Source organism: Sorex araneus, chromosome 3 (genome assembly GCF_027595985.1).
Source record: "Sorex araneus isolate mSorAra2 chromosome 3, mSorAra2.pri, whole genome shotgun sequence".
In the NCBI taxonomy this organism is placed as follows: Eukaryota; Metazoa; Chordata; class Mammalia; order Eulipotyphla; family Soricidae; genus Sorex; species Sorex araneus.
Window position 1 is genome coordinate 203,805,255 of NC_073304.1, and position 21,544 is coordinate 203,826,798.

The window sequence follows — 21,544 nt, forward strand, 5'->3', positions numbered from 1 at the left end:
AAGTCCAGGGACAAAGGTGACAGGTAAAAGGGCTTCCAGTGTTGATCTTCCGAGCTCTTACCGAGCTGATGGGTAAAATTTGTACGGAGGTAGGATTGTTCCTGCCATTTTTTACACACAAGTTGGTGCACATTCTTGATACGAGTGAAGAAGAACTATGTGAGATGTATACAGTGATAGGCCCCATTGCGTGCAGCCAGTCGTGGTCGCTGGGGGAAGAGTCACCTGCCACACTGAGTCAAGTATAAACTGGGCAGGAAGGCCACTCCCAGCTGGCCGCTCCACTCTCCGACCAGCTTCAGCGCACGCCTGGAGCAGCGCCTCTCACTCCTCCTGCATCTTTTCCTGACTGTGTTTGTTTCCTACTGCTTACCAAAGTCATGGGAAACGTAGAGGAAGTGGCACACTGGAACCCAACTATCCAGAGGTAGCCACAGTTTACATTAGATCACAAGTCATGTTAAATGTTTGTCTGCGCTTGCTTCCTATACGTTGCTTAGTGCGGACCGAGCCATACCACTTTGTTTGGCTCTGGCAGTTTCATTTTATTTTGTTTGGGGTGGGGGTACATCCCTGGTGATACTTGAGGAACCCTGCAGTGCCAGCCATCAAACACAGGGCCCACACCTGCAGAGCGTAGATTTTCTTTCTTTTTAAAATAGTAACTCTTCGAGGATTTTCTCTGTTAGAAAAATTTTTTCTCGTGCCCTCCTAAAGCTCTATTAGGAGAATGAAGTATGACTTACCTACCCTGAAGCTGGGAGGCTTCAGGACTGTAGCAGTGGGCACCTCTGCATGAAGATTTGGCATCTGACATGACCAGGGCTCGCATGCTGGGATTGGCACCCCAAATTCAGTAGTGGACCACAAAGATATATTGGCAAATGGCACTAAGGAGAATTTATACCAATGTTCGTGAGAGTGTGTGATACTGCCTGCAGGGCTGCTGGGATGATCAGTGAGTCGTTAGTAGCACAGTTGTGGGGGTCAGTCCTAACCTCAGGTGTAACTAGAGGGTGCTTTCTGTTTGATTAAAACATGTAAATTTCTGGGGGGCTTGGGGACTGCATGATGTTTTGCTGAAAAGAGAATAGTAGGCCGGGTCAGTTTGGAGACCTCTAGTTTCTACTAGTCCTGCTCCCACAGACCCAGCCCGCCTCTTTCGCTTTATCCTCTCCCACATTGAGAATGATTCTGGCTTTCCACTAGGGAGCAGAGCATCCTGTTCCCATTCTGATATGTGGGGAGATGACTGGGATGTAAGAGACCTGGCCTCAGAGCCAAGACAGCACTTTTCCTGCTTCCCCGAGCCCACATAAGGTGTCCTCAGGGAAGTGGGGTGCTCCCATTTGGAAGCTGTGACTCCCCATCAAAAGACCATTGCTGACAAAAAATCCCACTCCTCTCTAACGGTAGAGCTGCCCAGCTCAAGTGCTGATGCACCTGCTCCTTCCCCAAGGCCGCTTCTCTGGTAGCTGGGCTTCTGGCCTGAGCTGTCCATCACTTGCGCTGCCTTCTGACCTTTTCACAGGATCCCACTCCCAGCACCCTGGGTGTTCCTCTTGGAGGGGTCCTGCGCCCTTGTATGAAGTCTGCCTTCCTGTACCACCTGACCACATGCTTCCGGCTTTCCCCACACCATTCTTTGTTACCTGTTACATGGGCATTGAAAAAAAACAACACTAAGTATTATTTTCTTAGTATGATTGTGACAAGTGACCACGCACTTAGAACTTAAAACGGTAGGAATTTATTCTTTCCTATGTCTGGAGGCCAGAAGTTCAAAATCAAGGTGTGAGTGGAGCCCTGCTTATCCCAAAGACCCTAGGGGAAAGTTCTCCCAGCTCTAAACTCTTCTGGTGCTGGGGCTGAAGTGATAGCACAGCAGGTACACAGCCTTGCACACAACCAACCCGGGTTCAATTCCCAGCATCGCATATGGTCCCCTGAGCACTGCCAGGGGTAATTCCTGAGTGCAGAGCCAAGAGTAACCCCATGTATCACCAAGTATGACCCAAAAATAAAATAAAATAAAATAAAATAACTCTTCCGTTGCTCCACAGCTTGTCAACATTGCCCGAACCCCATCTTTGCCTCTCTTCTCATGACCTTTGCCCAGGGTCTGTAATCTTCCTTTCCTTGCCCTTGTAAGGATACCCACCATTGTTTTTATGATTCTCCCTAAATTTAGGATGCTACCATTAGGAGAGCCTCAACTGCATCTGTAAAGATTCTATTTTCTAATAATGCCACCTTCTGAGAGAACATCTTTTGAAGAGACAACATTCAACCCATTATAGTGTATTTTCCTTATAGAAAAGGAAACTAGGTCCAAATAATTTCCCCAAAGTTGTAACAGTAAAAAATAAGTTATATATGACATTTGGGTTTGGGAGGGGTTGGGGTTTTGGAGGGGGGTTTTGGTGGAGGGGGGCCACACCCTGCTGTGCTCAGGCTTTAATCCTAGCTCTTTGCTCAGGAATTATCCCTGGTGTGGTTCTGGGGACCATATGGGATGCCAGGGATCAAACTCAGGTCAGCCATATGCAAGGTAAATGCCCTAACCACTGAATAATCTCTCTGGCCCCAATAGTTGACATTATCACTTTTTTTTTTTAATTTATTTATTTTTAATTAGAGAATCACCGTGAGGGTACAGTTACAGATTTATACACTTTTGTGCTTATACTTCCCTCATACAAAGTTTGGGAACCCATCCCTTCACCAGTGCCCATTCTCCACCACCCGTAAACCCAGTGTCCCTCCCACCCTCCCCAATCCCATCTCCCCCCCACCCCACCCTGCCACTGTGGCAAGGCATTCCCTTCTGTTTTCTCTCTCTAATTAGCTGTTGTGGTTTGCAATAAAGGTGTTGAGTGGCCGCTGTGCTCAGTCTCTAGCCCTCATTCAGCCCGCAACTCCCTTCCCCCACATGGCCTTCGACTACAATGTAGTTGGTGATCGCTTCTCTGAGTTGACCTTTCCCCGGAACGTGAGGCCAGCCTCGAAGCCATGGAGTCAACCTCCTGGTACTTATTTCTACAGTTCTTGGGTGTTAGTCTCCCACTCTGTTATTCTATATACCATAGATGAGTGCAATCTTTCTATGTCTGTCTCTCTCTTTCTGACTCATTTCACTCAGCATGAAACTTTTCATGCCCATCCACTTGACTACAAAATTCTTGACCTCCTTTTTTCTAACAGCTGCATAGTATTCCATTGTATAGATGTACCAAAGTTTCCTCAACCAGTCATCCGTTCTGGGGCATTCGGGTTTTTTCCAGATTCTGGCTATTGTAAACAGTGCTGCGATAAACATACATGTGCAGATGTTGTTTCGATTGTACTTTTTTGCCTCTCTGGGATATATTCCCAGCAGTGGTATTGCTGGGTCAAATGGGAATTCAACATCTAATTTTTTGAGAGTCGTCCAAATTGTTTTCCAGAAGGGCTGAACCAGTCGGCATTCCCACCAGCAGTGAAGAAGGGTCCCTTTCTCCCCACATCCTCTCCAACAGCGGTTGCTTTTGTTCTTTTGGATGTGTGCTAGTCTCTGTGGTGTGAGGTGGTATCTCAAAGTTGTTTTGATCTGCATCTCTCTGATGATTAGTGATGCAGAGCACTTTTTCATGTGCCTTTTGGCCATTCGTATTTCTTCCTTGGTAAAGTTTCTGTTCATTTCTTCGCCCCATTTTTTGATGGGGTTGGATGTTTTCTTCTTGTAGAGTTCAACCAGTGCTTTATATACCATTGATATCAACCCCTTATCTGATGGGTATTGTGTAAATATCCTTTCCCATTCTGTGGATAGTCTTTGTATTCTGGTCACTGTATCTCTTGCGGTGCAGAAGCTTTTTAGTTTAATGTAGTCCCATTTGTTGATCTCTGTTTTTACTAGATTGCTTAGTTCCGTGTCACCTTTGAAGATACCTTTATCTTCAATATCGTGGAGGGTTTCGCCGACCTTGTCTTCAATGTACCTTATGGTTTGTGGTCTAATGTTGAGGTCTTTAATCCATTTTGATCTGACTTTTGTGCATGGTGTCAGGTCAAGGTCTAAACCCATTTTTTTGCATGTGGTTGTCCAGTTGTGCCAGCACCATTTGTTAAAGAGGGACATTATCACTTTTGAACCCTGATTTATGCTTCTCATAAGCCTTTCATCAGGTGTTAAAACAAAAGTTGCTTATGGCGCTCTTCTTCTGGCTACTGGTTCATACAAAATGAAATCGATACTTTTTATTCTAAGATACCTCAGACATCACTTCACCATTAATCTCATGGTGCATTACGGTTCATTACATTGAAACTACTAGGGCCAATGTAATGAGAGTTATTCATTCAATGAGTAAAAGTTACTCATTGAAAAAAAAAAGAGCTGGGGCAGTGGGGGTGGGGAGAAGCAGTTATTCATTCTCCCTGTTGTAAGTGGGGGAATTAAGACCCAGAATAAAGAAAAATGTTATTGGGAGGATTTCAGTTACAACCTGGGCATCTTGATTCTTTCTCTCCATCCTAACCTTTAAAGGATGTGCTAAAAACTTACGTTGTAGTTTTAGAAAGGGGACTCATTGTACAGCTATTCCATGTTAAGTTGTGAAGAAGTTTGTGACATCTCCGTGACTGTTGTACTCCTCTTCCTTCCCTGGAACAGGAAGCTTTGATGTGTTACTACCTGTGGCAGTCTGTTCATGAAAGGAATAACCCCTTCCCTCCAGCAGCCCCAGGGGCCTGTGAGACCAGATGCACATGCCATCCCCACCTCTGGCCCATCGGCATCCCACTCCCCACCCCTCATCCCCACCCCAGCTTACCCAAATTAGCGAAAGCACTTCTTCGATTTTCGTGAAATAAAAGGTCCCTTTCCTGTCTTTTATTCAGTTCCTTTCTGAACTGGCGATCCCTTTCACATGACCTAATCCTTCCAGCCAAGTAGGTGGGTGTGGACTGACTCTCGAAATTTTGGTGAGCAGCAGATAGTTGGAATCAAAAGATGGCCAGCGTCGAGGTCCCTTTGCGCTGCACTGTAATCTGGATGTGGGCTAATGGTTTTCTTGGCAAGTCTGCTAACGCATGGAAACATCCAGACGGAGTTCTCCTATTCTCTCATCCTCCCACACTGACCCAGTCTCTGATAGTGGGGACTTAGTGCCAAGTGACAGAGCAAAATCTGCCCTCGCCACAACCAGGAAAAGCAGTGCCCTCATTCCGTGCTCCCCTCCAGCCACACTGTCACACAGGGAAGGCGCTGCCCACAGCCTCGGTCTCCAGCTCTGCTGGGTGAACAGTTTGGAGAGCAGGCAGGGAAGGAGGGACTTGGGGCGGGGGGGTGGGGAAGGGAGGGGCAGCACCATCCCGCCAGAATCATTTGTCAGTTACCAGGGATATCGTTGTTGTCATCAGCTCTCATCCAGAAGGGTTGATGTTTTGAAGAACAGTTTAAGGACAAGTTTCACTTGGGTTTCCTGGCCTTTCCCGGTGGCTGGAAATCTGATCCACAGCCTGTCCGCAAAGTCCCTGCCCAGAGCTGAACCTAATGAATGCAAAGCTGAGGCTGAGCCGCAGGTCTTCTCAATACCGAGGGTGTGATTAAACTCCATCAGCCCGGAGAACATGTCGCCTCCCCCAGCCGCTGCCACCCCGCTCCCCTGACAATGGAAGGCAGAAGGCAGCGCGTGTGCCCCCGGCCTACCAGCTGTCACCGTGGGCCTTTCACGGCTTTGTGAATCCCAGCAATCTAACCCGCTTCTCCCCTGGGGAGAAAGGGTTCCTCAGGATGCCCAGCCAGGAGGCAGCATTCAGGAAGCTCACCTGTATGAGGACAGTTCCCAGGTGGATGGCTTCGGCTCTTCCATTCCCAGAAGCTGCCCTCTCAAACCAGTAGCAGCAGACGGGAGTGCCGTGAGAGTGGGCTATTGCTTTCTGCCCACGTGGGGTCTTCCTCTGGGCTCCTACTTCATCTTCGCTTCCTGGCTGCCTCTCTCGAGCTCATTCCTCCAGTCCCGGTCCAGGGTTCTGACACCCAACCCACAGGGTGTGGACTGTGGAGCTGCTCTCAGATTCTGCAGACAGGCCCAGTCAGCCATGACAGACGTGGTCTGAGGAAACACAGATGATGGAGGTGGAGAGTGCTCTTTAGTCGGGGGGAAGAAATGCCCACCCAGAGCAAGAGGGTTCCCTACGGCTGTCTGGGAAGTGCACCAGGGGGCTGATCTAATGGAGCTGGAAGTCCATGATGGACTTTAGAAGCATCTATAAATACAGTCCCCCCAACATTGCTTACCTCATTTTATGCATGCAAATACTTTGGGGGGCAATATGCAGCTTCAGTAACAAAGGGAAAGCCCTTTTGTGTCATCAGAGTTTGTGGAGGATCTCACTATAGCTCTGGTAGTCACTCAAGGTCTCCCTGAGAAGGTGGGACTCGAGGTGATCCCTGAAAAATGGGGTTCAGAGAGGAGCAGGGTGAGAGGTGATAGGCCAAGTAGGAAGGGCTGCCTCAGAGGAACCTTCAGTGACCCCCCCCACTCCCCCACCTCATTAAATCTGTAGAAGAGTGAGGATGGCAACGTCCCAGAGTTTTACAAACTCTTTTGTTGCTTTTGGGGGGAATAGAGTTCAGGGGAGGTTGCACCTCACACCGTGCCCCCAGCACTTCTCTCCTATTGTGGTGACACTGATCAATACTTTTTTGGGGGGAAAAAGCAGTGGTTTGGGGGCCATACTCAGAAGTACCCAGGGCTTACTCCTGGCTCTGTACTCATGAGTTACTCCTGGTGTGTTCAGGGGACTATCTAGGATACCAGGAATCAAACCTGGGTCAGCCGCATGCGAGGCAAGTACCCTACCCACTGTACTGTCTCTCCAGCTCTGAATACTTGACGAATGTTTGCATGAACTCAAATCATAACTGCAAGAGGGCTTCAAACAGCCAGGCACTGTTTCCGCCTGAGATCCTAGATGCTGAGTGCGCCCCTTTGGTGCTTTACAAACAGTGTGATAAGTATCTTCTCCCCCTGATGCTGACCCTTTCCCCAGCCAAGGGACTCAGACGGCCAGCCCATCGGTCCCAGGGCTGCCAGTTGAGTGATAACTGTGCTGCAGATGCTGACAAGTTTCCTCCAAACCTGGGGATGACCTCACCCTTGGAGAGCCTGGCCTCACCACACACACACACACACACACACACACACACACACACACACACACACACACACACACACACACACACACACACACACCCCTCCCTGTTCCAAAGCGAGAGCCTGGCCTCACCACACACACACACACACACACACACACACACACACACACACACACACACACACCTGTTCCAAAGCAGGTAGACTCCAGGAGCACCTCTCAAGTTCTCAGCTGCACCAGCAAAGAGGGTGTGAGGGAAACATAGGGGCCATCCCACAGCTGCTGCTGGACTCCTAGCACTGTAAGTGGGACCACCAATTGTCACCTCTCAGGACACATGCTCACATGGTGTTTCTCAGCCTCCTCCCCACAACTTGCCCGCACATCCCATGTTAGGAGACTAGATTAGGTCTCCCTTAAGTGCCTCTCTCCTGTGTGCTGTGTGATAGTGAGACTCGGCAGTGTCACCACCATCATCTAAGGGACTTGGCTGTTTGGGAGGATAAAATTATTTACTATTTCTTCTTCTTCCTTCTGTCTTTCTTCCTCCTCCCTCCTTCTTTCTTCTGCTTCTCCTGCTTCTTCTTTGTATTTTCGATAGTGCTTCGGGGACTATTTGTGGTACTGCGGATCAAACTAGGGCCAGCTGCATGCAAGCCCTGTACTAGGTCTGTGGTCCCTGGAGTAGGGAAGAATTTCAGAAGTCACTGGTTAAAGGTGACAAGCAAATTGGGGGAGACAAAGGTGCTCTTTCAGGTTTAAGGCATCAGAGTGGGTGCATCTAAGAGATGCGTTAGAAGCTGATGGTATGAGCTCCAAGCTAATGACCAGGAGCCTCTATTCCAGATCTGTCACTCAAGGGACTTGGAGCACCCCTTTAAGCCTCTCTGAGCTTTCATCTCTAGAAATTGGTGGACTCTCTATGCTTACTCTTTGAATCATTGTGATCCTAAAAATTTTTTGATGATGGGGCCAGGAAGATGGCTCAGAGGACTAGAGGTCCAGATTTGATCTCCAGTACTGCACAAGCCCCCACCATTGGGAGTGCACCCCAGTCATCATTAACATGTACACAAGCACACTTAATATTTGCAGTATAGTAAAAGGTGCCAGGTGTTTTTTTTTTCTTTTGTTTGTTTGGGGACCACACACAGCGTGTTCAGGGCTTACTCCTGGCTCTGCACTCAGGAATCAGTTCTGGCACTGTTCAAGGGACCATATGAAGTGCCAGGGATTGAATCCAGATCAGCTGCGAACTAAGCAAATGCCCTATCCACTGTCCTATCTCTCCGGCCCCTCTATGTTCTAATGTAGTTCTCATAATAGCTCTATTTGTTTTGTTTTCGGGGGAGGGGAGAGGTGGAGGCTACACGTAGCAGTGCTTGTGTACTATTCCTAGCTCTGTGCTCAGGAGTGATCCCTGACAGTGTGCTTAGGGGACCATATGTGGTGCCAGGGATTCAAGCCAGAGTTGTGGCCACAGCACCTGCAGGGTAAGTACTCTTATCCCTGTACTCTCCCCAGCCCAGTTTTTCCATTTTTATGGACAAGAAATCAGAGACTCAGAAAGACATAAAGGTAGTTGAGCTTATATCTCAAAGCCTACACTGAAGCCCAGGTCTCTATTCACTCTTCACAATTCTAGCTCAGGATTCTTCTCTGCTGTGCACTGTTGCTTTGTTCCCTAGAGTATGAGACATGCCTCTGGTCATTAGCACATGCCATGGATGTGGCCCACCCACCTCCCTGAGCCCTCTTGCTCTAACATCTTGCCAGATAGTGTTCCATTTGTTTCTGATCTGGTTTCTGATGGTCCTCTTGGACCCACTATCCACCTACCCACTATCCACTTACCCACTATCCACTTACCTGACCTGACCTACGGTATGTCTCAACACAGACTAAGCACCCACCGTTATAGAGGCAGGCACCCTGCTCTAGCAAAGGGAGCAAAGGACAGGCCTAAAGAGGATCCCCTTCCCTTCCCTGCTCGCTGGCCCAGCTCCATCCCTCTGAAAGCTTCTTGCCCAGGCCTGAGTGTCAGGGCGGAGCCATCATGTTTGATTGTTAATCCCCTCTTGTGGGTATCACTAGGCAACCTGTCCCAGGCCAGCCGCTCAGAGAAACAGTGGTGCTCTTGATCTTGTCAGCTAAGAGTAGAGCAGAACTGACTCCGGGAGAGAACCTTACTTCATCTCTTCAGTCCTTACAAACAGAGCAAAGAGTGATTAGCCCCACTTCAGAGATAGAAAAAGGAAATAGGTCCGGAGCTATAGTAGAGTGAATAGGATGCTTGCCTTACACATGGCCAACCCAAGTTCAATCTCCAGCATCTCACATGGTCACCCAGGCAACTAGAAGTAACTCTGAGCAATGCCAGATGTGGCCCAAACACTGCTCCTCCTCTAAAAAAAAGAAGGAATTAGAAGGACCTTCATTCATATCTTCACTCCTCATGTATTCCTGGGGACTGGGGAACTGGGCACCTTTGAGCTATTGCTCAATTGAGTTCTGACTCCATACTTGGCACCCAGCACGCCCCACTCCCTGTCCTGCACCTCCCTTCCCGGCCCACATCCTGACACCCCACACACTTGATGGAGAGAAAGGGTCTAGGGCAGCTCTCATCTCCAGAGTCCAGCCTGACAAGCAGATTCCCAGCAACCCATACCCAAGGTAGGCCTCTTTTGGGGGAGATGCATTCATAGAGGTTGCCCATTCTGGCCGCACCCTACAATTAGGCAAGAGATAAATCAAAGCCAAACTTGGCCGATGACATTCAGGAGCCAGCAGTGACCCTTACCACACATGCAAATCCCAGCAGGCTGGCCAAGGGCCTTTGTCTGGTCAGGAGAGCTGGGGATTATCGGGCCTCTTTGCTGATGTATGGAGTCCCGGCTGCCGGCATGTTTGCGCACGGTTATCACCTCCATGCTGCGGCCATTATCAGAGGCAGGGCCGCCTGCCGAGGCTGGGGCTCGCACCCTCTCTATTACCACCTGTCATTGGCAGAGAGTGTGTGCTGATGCTGCCCAGGGCTCACCGCCTCAGGAAGATAGTTTCTGACGGCTGATCAAAGAGGAGAAGCAAGACCTGATAAAGAGTGTGTGTTGCGTGTACTTTCAACTTTGGGAAACGTTGGCATTTGCATTTTTCCCCCATCTTCCTGGTGCTGGCAGGAACCAAGCTCAATAAATGCAATGGATTCAGTTACCTAATCGCTGGGGAAATTGTATGTGCTTAAAGCAACAGAGCATGACTATAATCTCCTTCCAAGAGAGAGTTGGATGAAATCAGCTTTCACAGAAGACTTGCCATATAGTAAAGTCAAATAATTTAAACGCGGCCTTTGAAGTGATCTTGCATGTAAAATCTAATCTTGGCGTGGCGCAGAACACCCTGTTCTTCTTTGGAACTGGGAAGTAGCTTCAGATGAAGGAAAGATCCCCGCCGAAGATGCTATCACGAACTCCGTGACTGGTATCTCCCAAATGGTGCCGCAACGGTGCACACGGCCTTGGGCGGCTGGAATCTCCACTGTGGGGTGGAATGAGCCCTGCACAGAGGAGTCAGACTGTCTGAGTTCTTGAACCAAGTTGTCGCCAAGCTCGCTGTTGGAACTTTGGGCTGTAATTGCTCAGGGCATAAACTGGTTTCGTTTATAGGCCAGTGTGGTATTAAAAGTGTCTCTGTCTCTCTGTCTCTGTCTCTCTCTGTTTCTCTCTCTCAATTTAAGCTGCCTAACCCCCCTTTTTTTTAAAATAACTTTTTAGGGGGAGTGCTGTTTTATCAGAGAAAGTAGAGATATTTGGATTGAACTCAGCTTAGTTCCTGGAGCATCTTTGAAGACTTTGGGGAAAGCCTATGGCTCCTCAGAAAAGAGTTTCAAACACCTCCAGCCTGATGGCCTGAGAGTCCTTCCCCGGCGGCCTTCCCGCAGGTCCCAGGCAGGCCTGGGCGGCCTCATTGCGCCTGCAGCCCTGTGCCCGCCGGGGCTTCCTCTCTCCCTCCCGTGTGGCAGGGCTGTGCTGGGCGGGGATGGAAAGGAGCTTACTGTCAGAAGCGTGGACTCACTGTCAGCTGTCCTCTGTGTGTCGCAGGTACCTTTGACCGGAGCGTGACCCTGCTGGAGGTGTGTGGGAGCTGGCCCGAGGGCTTCGGGCTGCGGCATATGTCCTCCATGGAGCACACCGAGGAGGGCCTTCGGGAGCGGCTCGCCGACGCCATGGCCGAGTCGCCCAGCCGGGACGTAGTGGGCTCCGGAACAGGTAAAAGTGGCTGCCGGCTTCTAGCCCAACTTGGTCCTAACTGACACCTGCTGGTGTGGCACTTCTTTGGCAGGCGGGTGTGTGTGTTATAACCCTTTAGTTCTTGAGTTAACACCCTGACGTCCATTTGGGAAGCTCTAGCACTGGAGGAACCCTGTTGGAAAGGGGACTTCCCAGTGGCACTCATCCCTTCCCCAGTCCATGAGCAGCGAGCCCCAATGTGGTACAATTGCATACGTGACTACAGGGGGCGGGAACAACCCAGGGGTCACGAAGATGTCCAGCCGCCCTTAGAAGCGAGACTGCAGCACCACACCTCCATTCACTGCTGATGAGCAGGGGTCAGGGGGCCTCCCAGCCTGGACGGAGCAAGCATGAAGCAGACTGTTGGAGACCTTAAATGACTTCTGCTCCTGTGACCTTTTACCCTTATGCTCTGACCTCGGTGTGGGTCCAGCAGCTTGAGTCTTTTCACAGCCAGAGAGCCAGCGGAAGTCATCGTTAGGTGAGAAGCAAATAGGCAGGTGCGCGCGCGCACACACACACACACACACACACACACACACACACATACACACATACACAGAATGTTCACTGTCCTTCCACCTCCATAGTCACAGCATCACCTGCCTCTTCGTTTCCCATAGCACCTGGCCCTGCCTCAGGCCAGCAGGCAACCTCCCAGCTTTCTGAGGTCCAGAATACCTTGGTCTTGACGGAGGAACCTGACTGTAGGCCTTCCAACACCAGCCCAGGACTATTCTTACTGACAGCTTATTGCCTGGGAACTGCCCCCCACCCCCAACCTCCACCCTGGAAAGAGGTTCCCCAGGAAGAAAAACTTTGAGCTATGGGCAGGAGTCAGGCTCTGTGAGAGTTTGAGATGGTGCATTGGGGTCACCTGATATTATCAACGTCTTGCTCTCCTGCACGAACTCTGGATCTGGCAGATAACGGGGTCTTCATAGGCCTTTTCCTCTCCCTGCCCACCCACCCTCTCTGTTTGGCCCCCTGCTTCACAGAGGACAGGTGTGTTCTGCCCATCCCTGTCTCAGCAGAGAAGCCTTTGGACTAGAGAGAATTGAATACCTTCTTAGGTCATCTCTGAGGACTAGCTCCCTTCCATACCCCCTGACCCCTCAGGAAGAAGCAAGATGCAGAAGTGCAGCAAGCTGGCCCCCATCCCTGGTGCCCCCCCCCACAGAGACATGTACACATGCCCCACCGCCAGCTCTTCCTGCATTATCCTCACTCCTGCCTCCACCACATCCCAGGGCTCTGACACCTTATTCAGCCAGGAGCTGTGATGGAAGGGACGCTCTGCCCTTTCAGAAGCTCACAAGTCGCTCAAACTTTCCTCCCATATCCCCAGGGCCCCTGTCCAGCCTCCAGCTTATATAAACCAGATTTCCCCACACGCAGTCCCCAGGAGCCCCCCTTCTGGGGTCTGGAGCATCTCTAGGCCAGCTCCCCTCTACAAGGGGTGCAGAAGGTGCTTGTAGCACATCACCCCACAAGCACATATGAAGATGCAAATCAGTCAGATGTAGGGGGCTTCAGCCTGATGGAGACAGTTTACAACCTGTACCAGGGGCATCTTTGTGGATAGCAGCACATTTATGAGGTAGAGAGGTGTAGACAGACAGCTGGACGGATAGACCTGGGGAAATGAAAATGACATGAACCACAGCTCAGGAAAAAAAAATCATGAGGCACTCTTTTGAGCTAAGTATTAATTTTCCTCCCCAAACTTTCACTCAGGGGGATTCATTCGGTTTTCTTTGGCCATATTCAATGTATATTTTGTGTGATTGTTTTTGGATGGGGCCAATGCATCAAGCAGATCTTATGGGGAAATGTCCCCATTTTCCGGCTCCAGGCAGACTGTTCATCTGGTGGTCCAGCCCAGTTCTGTGGAGCCAGGCCAGCGCCAGCTGCTGCCTGGGCCACATGGTGTGATATGGATGGGAAATGCCCGCAGGTTTCCCCTCTGCCCATCACAGCCTGTCCATCACTCTCTCTTCCCACATCCCTGCTTCATCAGAGGAGTCCGAAGAGTGTGACATTAGAAGTTTGCCTTGTTGGACTTACTGAGTTGTCTGAGAGGATCTGTTCATTCCACACCTGCTAGCTAGCACTTTCCCTAACGCAGCCACCAAGACTGCTGGCCGGGCCCACACACAGAGAGTGGACAGAACTCATTCTCAGACCCTGCATAATATCCCATCTGAGAGCCGCCCGCCTGTTCGCCAGTGGCTGCTGGCCTGCCCGCAGTATTCCCTGGAAGGTACCTGGAACTCTGGCCACCACCCACTGGCATCAGGAAACTGTAAAAACAATCTGTCATTCAGCAGCACTGTTGGCTCCATCCAGGAGCTGATGAGTAATGTGGGTTCTCATCCCTCCAAAATCAGCACCTGCATTTTAACAAGCTTCTGGGTTTGAGGGTTCTTTTTTTTTTTAATGAACATATTTATTGAAATTTTCATTTATATGCTATAAAATTCACTCATTGAGAATATGAACTCCTTCATTTTCATGAATTGATGGAGCTCTGCAGCCCTCGGTAGCATCTGCTCTCAGAGCATTTCTAGCATCCCCCAGAGTTCCTTGTGTCCGCTGGCAGCTATTGTCTGCTCCCATCTAACCTGCTGCTGCCACAGCTCTCTCTACAAACTGGCCCAAAAGGTCTTTTTTGTACTTTTGAGGTTTTTCTTGGATGGGAGTGGGGATATTTGGGGGCCACACCCAGAAGTGCTTAGGAGTCACTCTTGGCAGTACTTAGGGAACCACATGGTGCGGGGGGCTGACCCAGGTAGGCTTCGTGCAGGGTCAGCCTTAACTCCTGTCCTTCCCTCTCCAGCCTGAAGCCTGTTCTGAACCATGGCTAACCTGTGAGGCAGGTGTTAGCTGTACTCCGGATGACTGCAGGCCATTTGGTGTCATGGAACACGTGGGTGACTTCACGTCACATAACTGGCTGCCTTGCCTCCTTAGAACTCATGTGTCCCTGCCCATTTAGACGACTCCACCCCAAGGTCAACTCCACTCGGCTGAGGATGAACCCCAGGGATTCAGCTTGGTGCCTCCGCAAATGTCTACTCTGCTCTCTCCAGCGCTGCCTGGCAGTCTCCTGCACCCCCAGGGCCCCCTTCTTCTGGACTCCTCGTGCTTTGCCTTCCTCGTGCGGCAGTAATGGGTGCTAGGGCCATGGGTGCTAGGGCATGGAATGGGCACCTGAACACGCAAGACTGAATCAGTGATGTCGGGACGCTGACAGCCCTTGCATCCTGCTCTGGCTTCCAACTTGTTTGTTTCCTCTCAGAGATTCCCCAGATCTCTAGCCCTCTGCTACTTGGTCATTTTCTTTTGGCGGGCTTTTGTTTTCTTCTGTCTTGGTGATTTGACTGACTAGTCTGCTGTGTATTCAGTACAGTGCATGTGCTGTGTGCTGAGACCATCATCTTGAAGCCAGTCTCTTTCCTTGTTTTGTTTTGTTTTGTTTTGTTTTGTTTTGTTTGGGGGGAGTGAGGCACCCGGCGATGCTCAGGGGTGACTCCTGGCTCTGCGCTCAGGAATTACTCCTGGTGGTGCTCAGGGGACTATATAGGATGCCAGGGATAGAACCCGGGTCAGCCGTGTGCAATGCAAGCATCCTACCTGCTATACTATCACTCCAGCCCCTCTTCCCTTCTTCGGAGATTCCATTTTAGACTTCTCCATTCTCCTCCAAGCTCTGACGCCAACATCTCGAAGACAAAATAGGGATCAGGGCTCAGGAAACGTGTGACTGTCCAGCACCATACCCTAAATGTCTCTGCGCCAACCTCTCCCTCTGTCTCAGAGGTGGAGTGGCCCAGCCCTAGATCTTGCCTCACGTTACCGTGGCACCTGACCCTGGCACTGCGCCCAGCCTTCTGGGCAGGCCTCACCTGAGGCTGCCGTCTCGCCATATTCTCCTGGGCTTTCTTCTGGGTTCCTTTCCTGGGCTTTCCTTCTCACTCGGCCTTCAGTCTGCTTCCCAAGCCCAGAGCTTGACCCTCTTCTCCGTCCAGTCATACAGGGCCGCCAGCTCTGTTTGTATGGCCTCAAGTTACTATCCACATACTAAAGGATTTCCAAACCGTCTCCAACTTGGCTTTCTCTCCCCCCAAAATCCATTTAACCTACCTACCGCCATTTCCGTCTGTTTATCACTGAGCTCCTCCCCACCCCACTGCCCCGCCCCCGTGAGCTCAGTCCATCTCACCGTGTCCACAGCCCTTGCTGACCAGCCACAGCCCTGCCTCCCACCAGTCTCCCCACTCACTGCCCTGAGTGGGCGCCAGCCAAATTAAATGCCCCGGAGGGTCCCAAGGCACAGGTGCTGCGTCTGCCAACCAGGCCCTGCACATACCTCTCCTCCTGCCTGGAATGCAGTCCCTGTGGGCCCCCTCAGAACTCTGCTAATTCCTGCTTAATGGGCATTCCTCTCAATATTGCCTTTTCTAGAAAAAGAGAATTTCTTAAAACAGTTGCTATATTTCCTTTGTTTTTTTGTGTGTGTTTATGTCTAGGTAAAGATAGAAGAACCCAATACTTAAACAAAGTTCAGGAACCCCCAGATGCCTCAGAAGTCCCTTTTCTCACTAGCCTCAAAGTCTTTTGCGCATACTCCTCTCTCCAATGTTTTTGTTTTTTTGTTTGTTTGTTTTCTTCCACACCCAGTAACACAAGCCCCAGGCCGAACCCCCAAGTTCTGATCCACTGCTGAAGCCATCTTTGATACGGCCCTCCTGCAGGCAGCTGCCTCTTGCTGCCAGAGACGCTGAGTACCCACAGAGCCAGCCCCCAGGGGAGAGGGAGGGGGCATCTCTTCCCCCGCCCATGGCCCCAGCTCCAAACGTGGGTGAGAGGCCTCCGTTCTCTCCTCATCACTCCCTCACACTCCAGTTTAGTCCAGAAGCAGCTGCTCTTGCGGTTCCCACATGGACTCGATCTTTGCCTCCTTCCTACCATCTCAAGATACTCACTTCCTCGCCCGAAACTTCCACAACACAGTATTATAGACAGGACATCTCGTGTCCTCCATTTCCATTGTTTTTTTAAAGCTGCCTAATAAAATGACTTCTTGTTGCATCGATGAACTCTGTTCTACAGTTCGAATGCCAGTGTTCTAGTTTATCTCGCTTCACCCTCTGAGTTCTCCCATATGTGTATTAATTACATAGCAGGAAAGGCTTTAAGATTCTCTTGAAGATCTCAAGTTCTTCTGTAGAGTTCTGTCAGGAACTCTGTGTTTGCTGGTTTGGTTTGGGGACCACACACCTGGTGGTGCACCCAACTCTATTCTCCGGGGTGGTGGTCATGGGATAGTATGCAGCTGGGGCTCAAACCCAGCCATCTTGAGCCATCTTCCTGGCCTTGCAGAAACTTTCATCTCCTGAAGTCTGTGCCTTGTTTCCTTCTTAACATGGAAAGCATGTTTTGAACGTTAACACCGTTTCCAAATGGCTGCAGGAAGCTATCATAAATTAACATATAGCCATTGGTTGCCCATGTTTTGCAGAATATGTGTGTACGCATGTGCATGAACAAGCATCCATTTGTTTAATTGGGTTTTTGGGTGTTTTTGAAGGGAGAGGGGATGGGAGGCAGGGCACACCTGGCTGTGCTCAGCTTACTCCTGGCTCTGCACTCAGGGATCACTCTTGGTGGGGCTCGGAGGACCCTATGTGGTGTCAGGGACCGAACCCAGGTCAGCCACCTTCCAGACTGGTGCCTTATCACTGTACTCTCGCTCCAGGCCCCAAAAAGTAGAAATTAACTTTTAAAAAAATGCAGCTGTTGCTCCTAGGGTTGACTCTATCTGGGCCCCTGGGATCAGCTTTTCCAGTAGACCTTAGCTGTCCCACTTGCCCCACTGCTGAGATTCTGGGAACGTTTTTGTGTTAAGATGCCACATTCCCTATCAGTCCCCTCCCATCTCATGGGAGGTGGACATCACAAGGCGACAATACTTACAGGCTCGAGGCAGTGACAGGATTCCCTTATCTTTCCCACATCCAATCCCCTGTTCTCAGGAGATCACTGAATTATCAGCATTCACTGTGAAAACTAGCTGATTCCATTGAACTTTGCAGACACTTCAGATGTGGCAGCTACTAGAACTTTCTCCATCCCATGGATTTAAAGCAGCCACAGCTCAGAGAGTCTTCCAGCCTAGTGCCAGGGGCAAATGACTCGGGGACTTGATCCCTTGCAAGGAAGCAAGCGAGCAATGTCTGCTGAGAGGCTATTAAAGGAAGCATCCCTGGGGTGGCCCTGTCCTGTCCTGACAGACAGCCACCTTTATGGGCTCTGGGTCCACCACCCTTCACCTTTCCCAAGCAGATCAGGGCTCTCATAGGCTGCAGGAGCAGGTGTACAGGACCATCGTGACTCAGGGCCCCACAGGTCATGTGACCCACCATTCACAACTGAATGGCTTTGCTCCTTCCATGGAATTTTCTCTCACCCTCCTGTAGCTTCTTCCTGTGTCAGAGTGATGTGTTCCACACACACCCAGGAAGGGGGCCAGTCTCTTGGCCCCCGAGAGGAAGACTCTCCCCTCTAAACTGCCCAGGGTGGCCACCCACCAGACCTGGTCTTTCCTCTTTCTTCCCCCCATATCCCAGTCTTCATTCTCCTCTCCAGCTTCCCCGGCCCCTTCACCCCTTCTCAGAAGGGCAGTGATGAAGACTCATTTCATATTGGGTGTGCTCACTTCCCTCAGCTTCCAGCTTGGGTCTGGCCGTCCTGCCAGAGTCTCCTCTGTGGTGACATCCTTGATGGCCCGCTGCTCCCCAGACTGGCCCCTCTGCCCACACTCCATGGGACCCTGGGCTACCATTCTCCTTCGACAGGCCAAGCTGGTGGCCCCTTCCTCAGCTTCCCCACAGCAGGCACTGGTGGTCTCCTTCTCCTCCTCCACAGAGCACTCTGAGTTTGCTCAGCCACCGCCTCATGGCGGCCATGTGTGTCTCTGCATCAGGCTTTAGGGGGTCCTGAGGCTCCTCCAACAGAGATGAAAGAAAGCCCTGGAGAAGGCAGCTGGGGGGATGGGGGATGGTCTCATCCCCTCCGGCACCTCTCCCCTACTGTCCACTGGAGCTCCCTCTGGCAGACCCAGCAAGGGTCTTGATTCTCCCCCACCCACGCTTTCCAGGAGGTAAAGGCAAGTTGCCAGCACCCTGTAACTGAGGCATGTGGCTCAAGGAGGCAGGGGGGAAGTCAGCCTCCCCGAGGCACAGGGACACCCAGACACAGCGATAGTGCCACAGGCCAGCCACAGGTATTCGGCTGGGGAGGGGGCAGCCGCTGCTGCTGGGGGCTTCAGGGGATATAGAGCATCTGACCTGTGTCTTAGTGCAATCAGCCCACCTGTCTCCAGCCCTGGACCCCCTGGGAGGAGAGGCCAGAGCTGAGCAGGATTGGGGGTGCCTCTCCTTCCTCCTCTCGAGTCCCGTGGGAATGGAAACAGGCCCTCTGGCCCTGTTCTGCCATTGTGGCTCTGAGAGATGTGGGGGGCTTGGGTTCACGTCCTCATTCACTCCTCAGAAAATGAGAGCAGCCCCCCCCTCCCCGACGGCCGTGTCCTCCATTCCTCACCCCCCCCCCTTCCAGAGCAGGGAGATTTGGAGCTTGGAGGGCCAGGTGTTGAAGCGACCTGTGTGGGGAGTGTCCAGGGCTTAAGTTCCTGCCATTTTCACCTGGCCAGATGGTCAGAGGGGCCTCACCATAAGACCCGCCCCCCCCACCGCATCCAAGAGAAGAGGGGGCAGGCCGGGAAGGCAGGCCGGCAGTAGAGCAGAGGCCTCACAGGTGTGAAGTCCCAGGTTTGATACAAGCAAAAACAGAGGGCTCCCCAGCTGAGTCCCCACCTCCCGGCCCACCATGGCACCCATCATTCCCCATCACCCTCTTCCAGAGAACCTGACCCAGAGACCCCACCATCCCCCAGCACAAGCCCCTCCCCCTACCCTCCTACAACTCCTTGACCCCATTGCTGCCTTCTCAGACCAAGATGACGCCCCACCCCAGCCCCTCTTGATACCTCCGATGGCCATATAGCTGACCCCTTTTTTCTCCCCTCTGAAGTTCAGCACCATTACCTCCCTGGACAGGTGACCTGGTCATGTGGTCCTGGACGTGCTGTATCTCTGCCTTGCCCACCTGTGAGTCAGGGCTGAGTCGGTCCTGCAGGCCGCACCACATGTCCGAACCTGTCCGTGCTCCCCTGGACGGCGTCTGGTTCAATCTTTGTTGCCTCTAACCTCCAGCCTCTCCCTGTCCACCATCCATCCTGGGACAGAAGCCAGGCTGGGCCCCAGTTAATGTTTGTTGAATGACTGAGTGGGTTTGGGTGACTCCTGAGAGGGAAAAGGAAGCTAAAGAGCAGTGGGGGGAAGGGTTGAGTTCCACAAACTTGTTAGCTCCTGATCAGTTCTCAGATGTGACTCTCAACAGATCATTCCTCTCACTCCTCCTCCCTCTCAAACCCTCCGTCTTGCATGCTCCAGTCCCCCAACCCCTCTCCCTTCTCAAGCTCTCCATGACTCCCCAGCCCCAGGACTCAGAAACTTGCCCGAAAAAGCTGTCTCCTATGCTGACACCTATTTTGAATTCCTGAAGCAAATGTATGCCGGTTGCTCTCCACAAGGAGACCGTGCCTGGGCCACCTCATCAGTGAGCCTTGGGGCTCCTTGCACAGGGATTCACGCGGGAAATGTACCAGCTGGGCAAAGGGGTGGGGGTGGGGGGAGGTTGCTGGACAACCCCCCCCCCCCCAGACCAAGCGCTGCTCTGGAGACATTCACATAGGTAAATGGTTAACAGAAGGGAGGATTTCTCTCTCTTCTTCCTCCTGTGCCAGAGAATTCACCTTTAACCATTGACCTTTCTACGAGGTGTGAGCTCAGAACAAAGTTGAGCCCAGTCATGGGTGGTTAAATGCCTGTCTTCCCCCTCTGCCCTGGCCTCTGCCCCGCTGGGGCCTCCTCAGAACATGGCCTGAGGGGTGCAGACCACCTCGAGGTTTGGCCGCCGTGACTGAGGAGGGCGTGCACACATGCGCCTGGGAAATGGACGTTGGCGATGACCCTGTGACACCAGAGTCCCAGAGTCTTCGTTTCCAACATACGAGAGCTCTGAACTGAGACCACCAGGCCAGGCCAGGATGCCCAGGGTTAGGAGGAGGCTTGTTGGGGTTCCCATCTCAGAATCGGCTGGTCATGCTCTGATGACTGGGGGGCTTCCTCCTGCCTGCTCTCCCAGCTCCACTCCCCTGTCCGCCATGTGCAGAAACAGCGTTAAACCTGCTGGCTGACCCCCGCCCCGCCCCACCCCCGTCCCCAGCTGTCACAGACCTGCCCCTGCCCGCATGTATGTTTCAGTCAGTGGAGAGCCATCTCTGGCACCCCTCTGTGTGCGCCATTGGGTTTGTGGAGGACCCACCTGCCCTTGCTGCCATCATTTAGGGCCTTTTCCATCCCGAGCCCTGCTGTTCCTTCCACTGTTGGCATCAGCTCCAGAGCCACGATCCCGCTGCATTCTGTTGTGGGTACGGGTGCTGGCCCCAAGGCTGAGGGAGGGGAGCAGGGATCCGCATGCCAGGGCCCCACCCGCCCCAGCACAGGCTGGAAAGACTTGAAGAGTCTTCCTTTCCGCGCTTTCTCCATCTCCAAGCCGCTGAGAGCTGCACATGAGCACGTTTCGGCGATCCTACTCGGAACTTCCAGCCACGCAGCCAAGCAGCTGTGGACTCCAGGCCTGGCCTCTCATCCCATGGCCCCCGTGGGGAGGAGGAGGAGGAGGAGGGGCACCTGGGCTACCCAGGAGGTTGGCTTCACCCAACTCCCTTGCACACACCTGGCCCTGGGAGGCAGAACTGGAGAGGAGAAAGACAGGGAAATAAAAGGATCCCCACTCTCCCGGAAAAAAAAAATGGGGTTCCTGAGGACAGTGACCCAGCTCCCCTTCTTGGTGCTTGCTCTTCAAGGCCCCCATTGCGATCGGCTTTAAAGAACTATTTTATTTTCAATACAGACACAGCCCTTGATGTAGCCGTTAAAACCGTCACCCCTGAGAGACACATGGCTGTGAAGTGTGTGGGT

The 21,544-nt window shown here is 51.8% G+C and overlaps 1 protein-coding gene across 6 annotated transcripts in view; it reads left to right on the forward strand.

Annotated features, from left to right (window-relative positions):
- Positions 1-21,544, forward strand: part of BCAS3 (BCAS3 microtubule associated cell migration factor) — a 613,911-nt gene that overhangs the window by 581,197 nt on the left and 11,170 nt on the right. For 4 of the 6 annotated variants that reach the window (XM_055130823.1, XM_055130824.1, XM_012932802.2 and 1 more), the window contains one exon: positions 11,244-11,411. In XM_055130823.1, coding sequence (XP_054986798.1) covers positions 11,244-11,411 — 168 coding nt within the window. Of the gene's footprint in view, positions 1-11,243; positions 11,412-21,476; positions 21,543-21,544 lie in introns of all 6 variants that reach the window. The other 2 variants (XM_055130821.1, XM_055130822.1) reach the window with 1 other exon arrangement.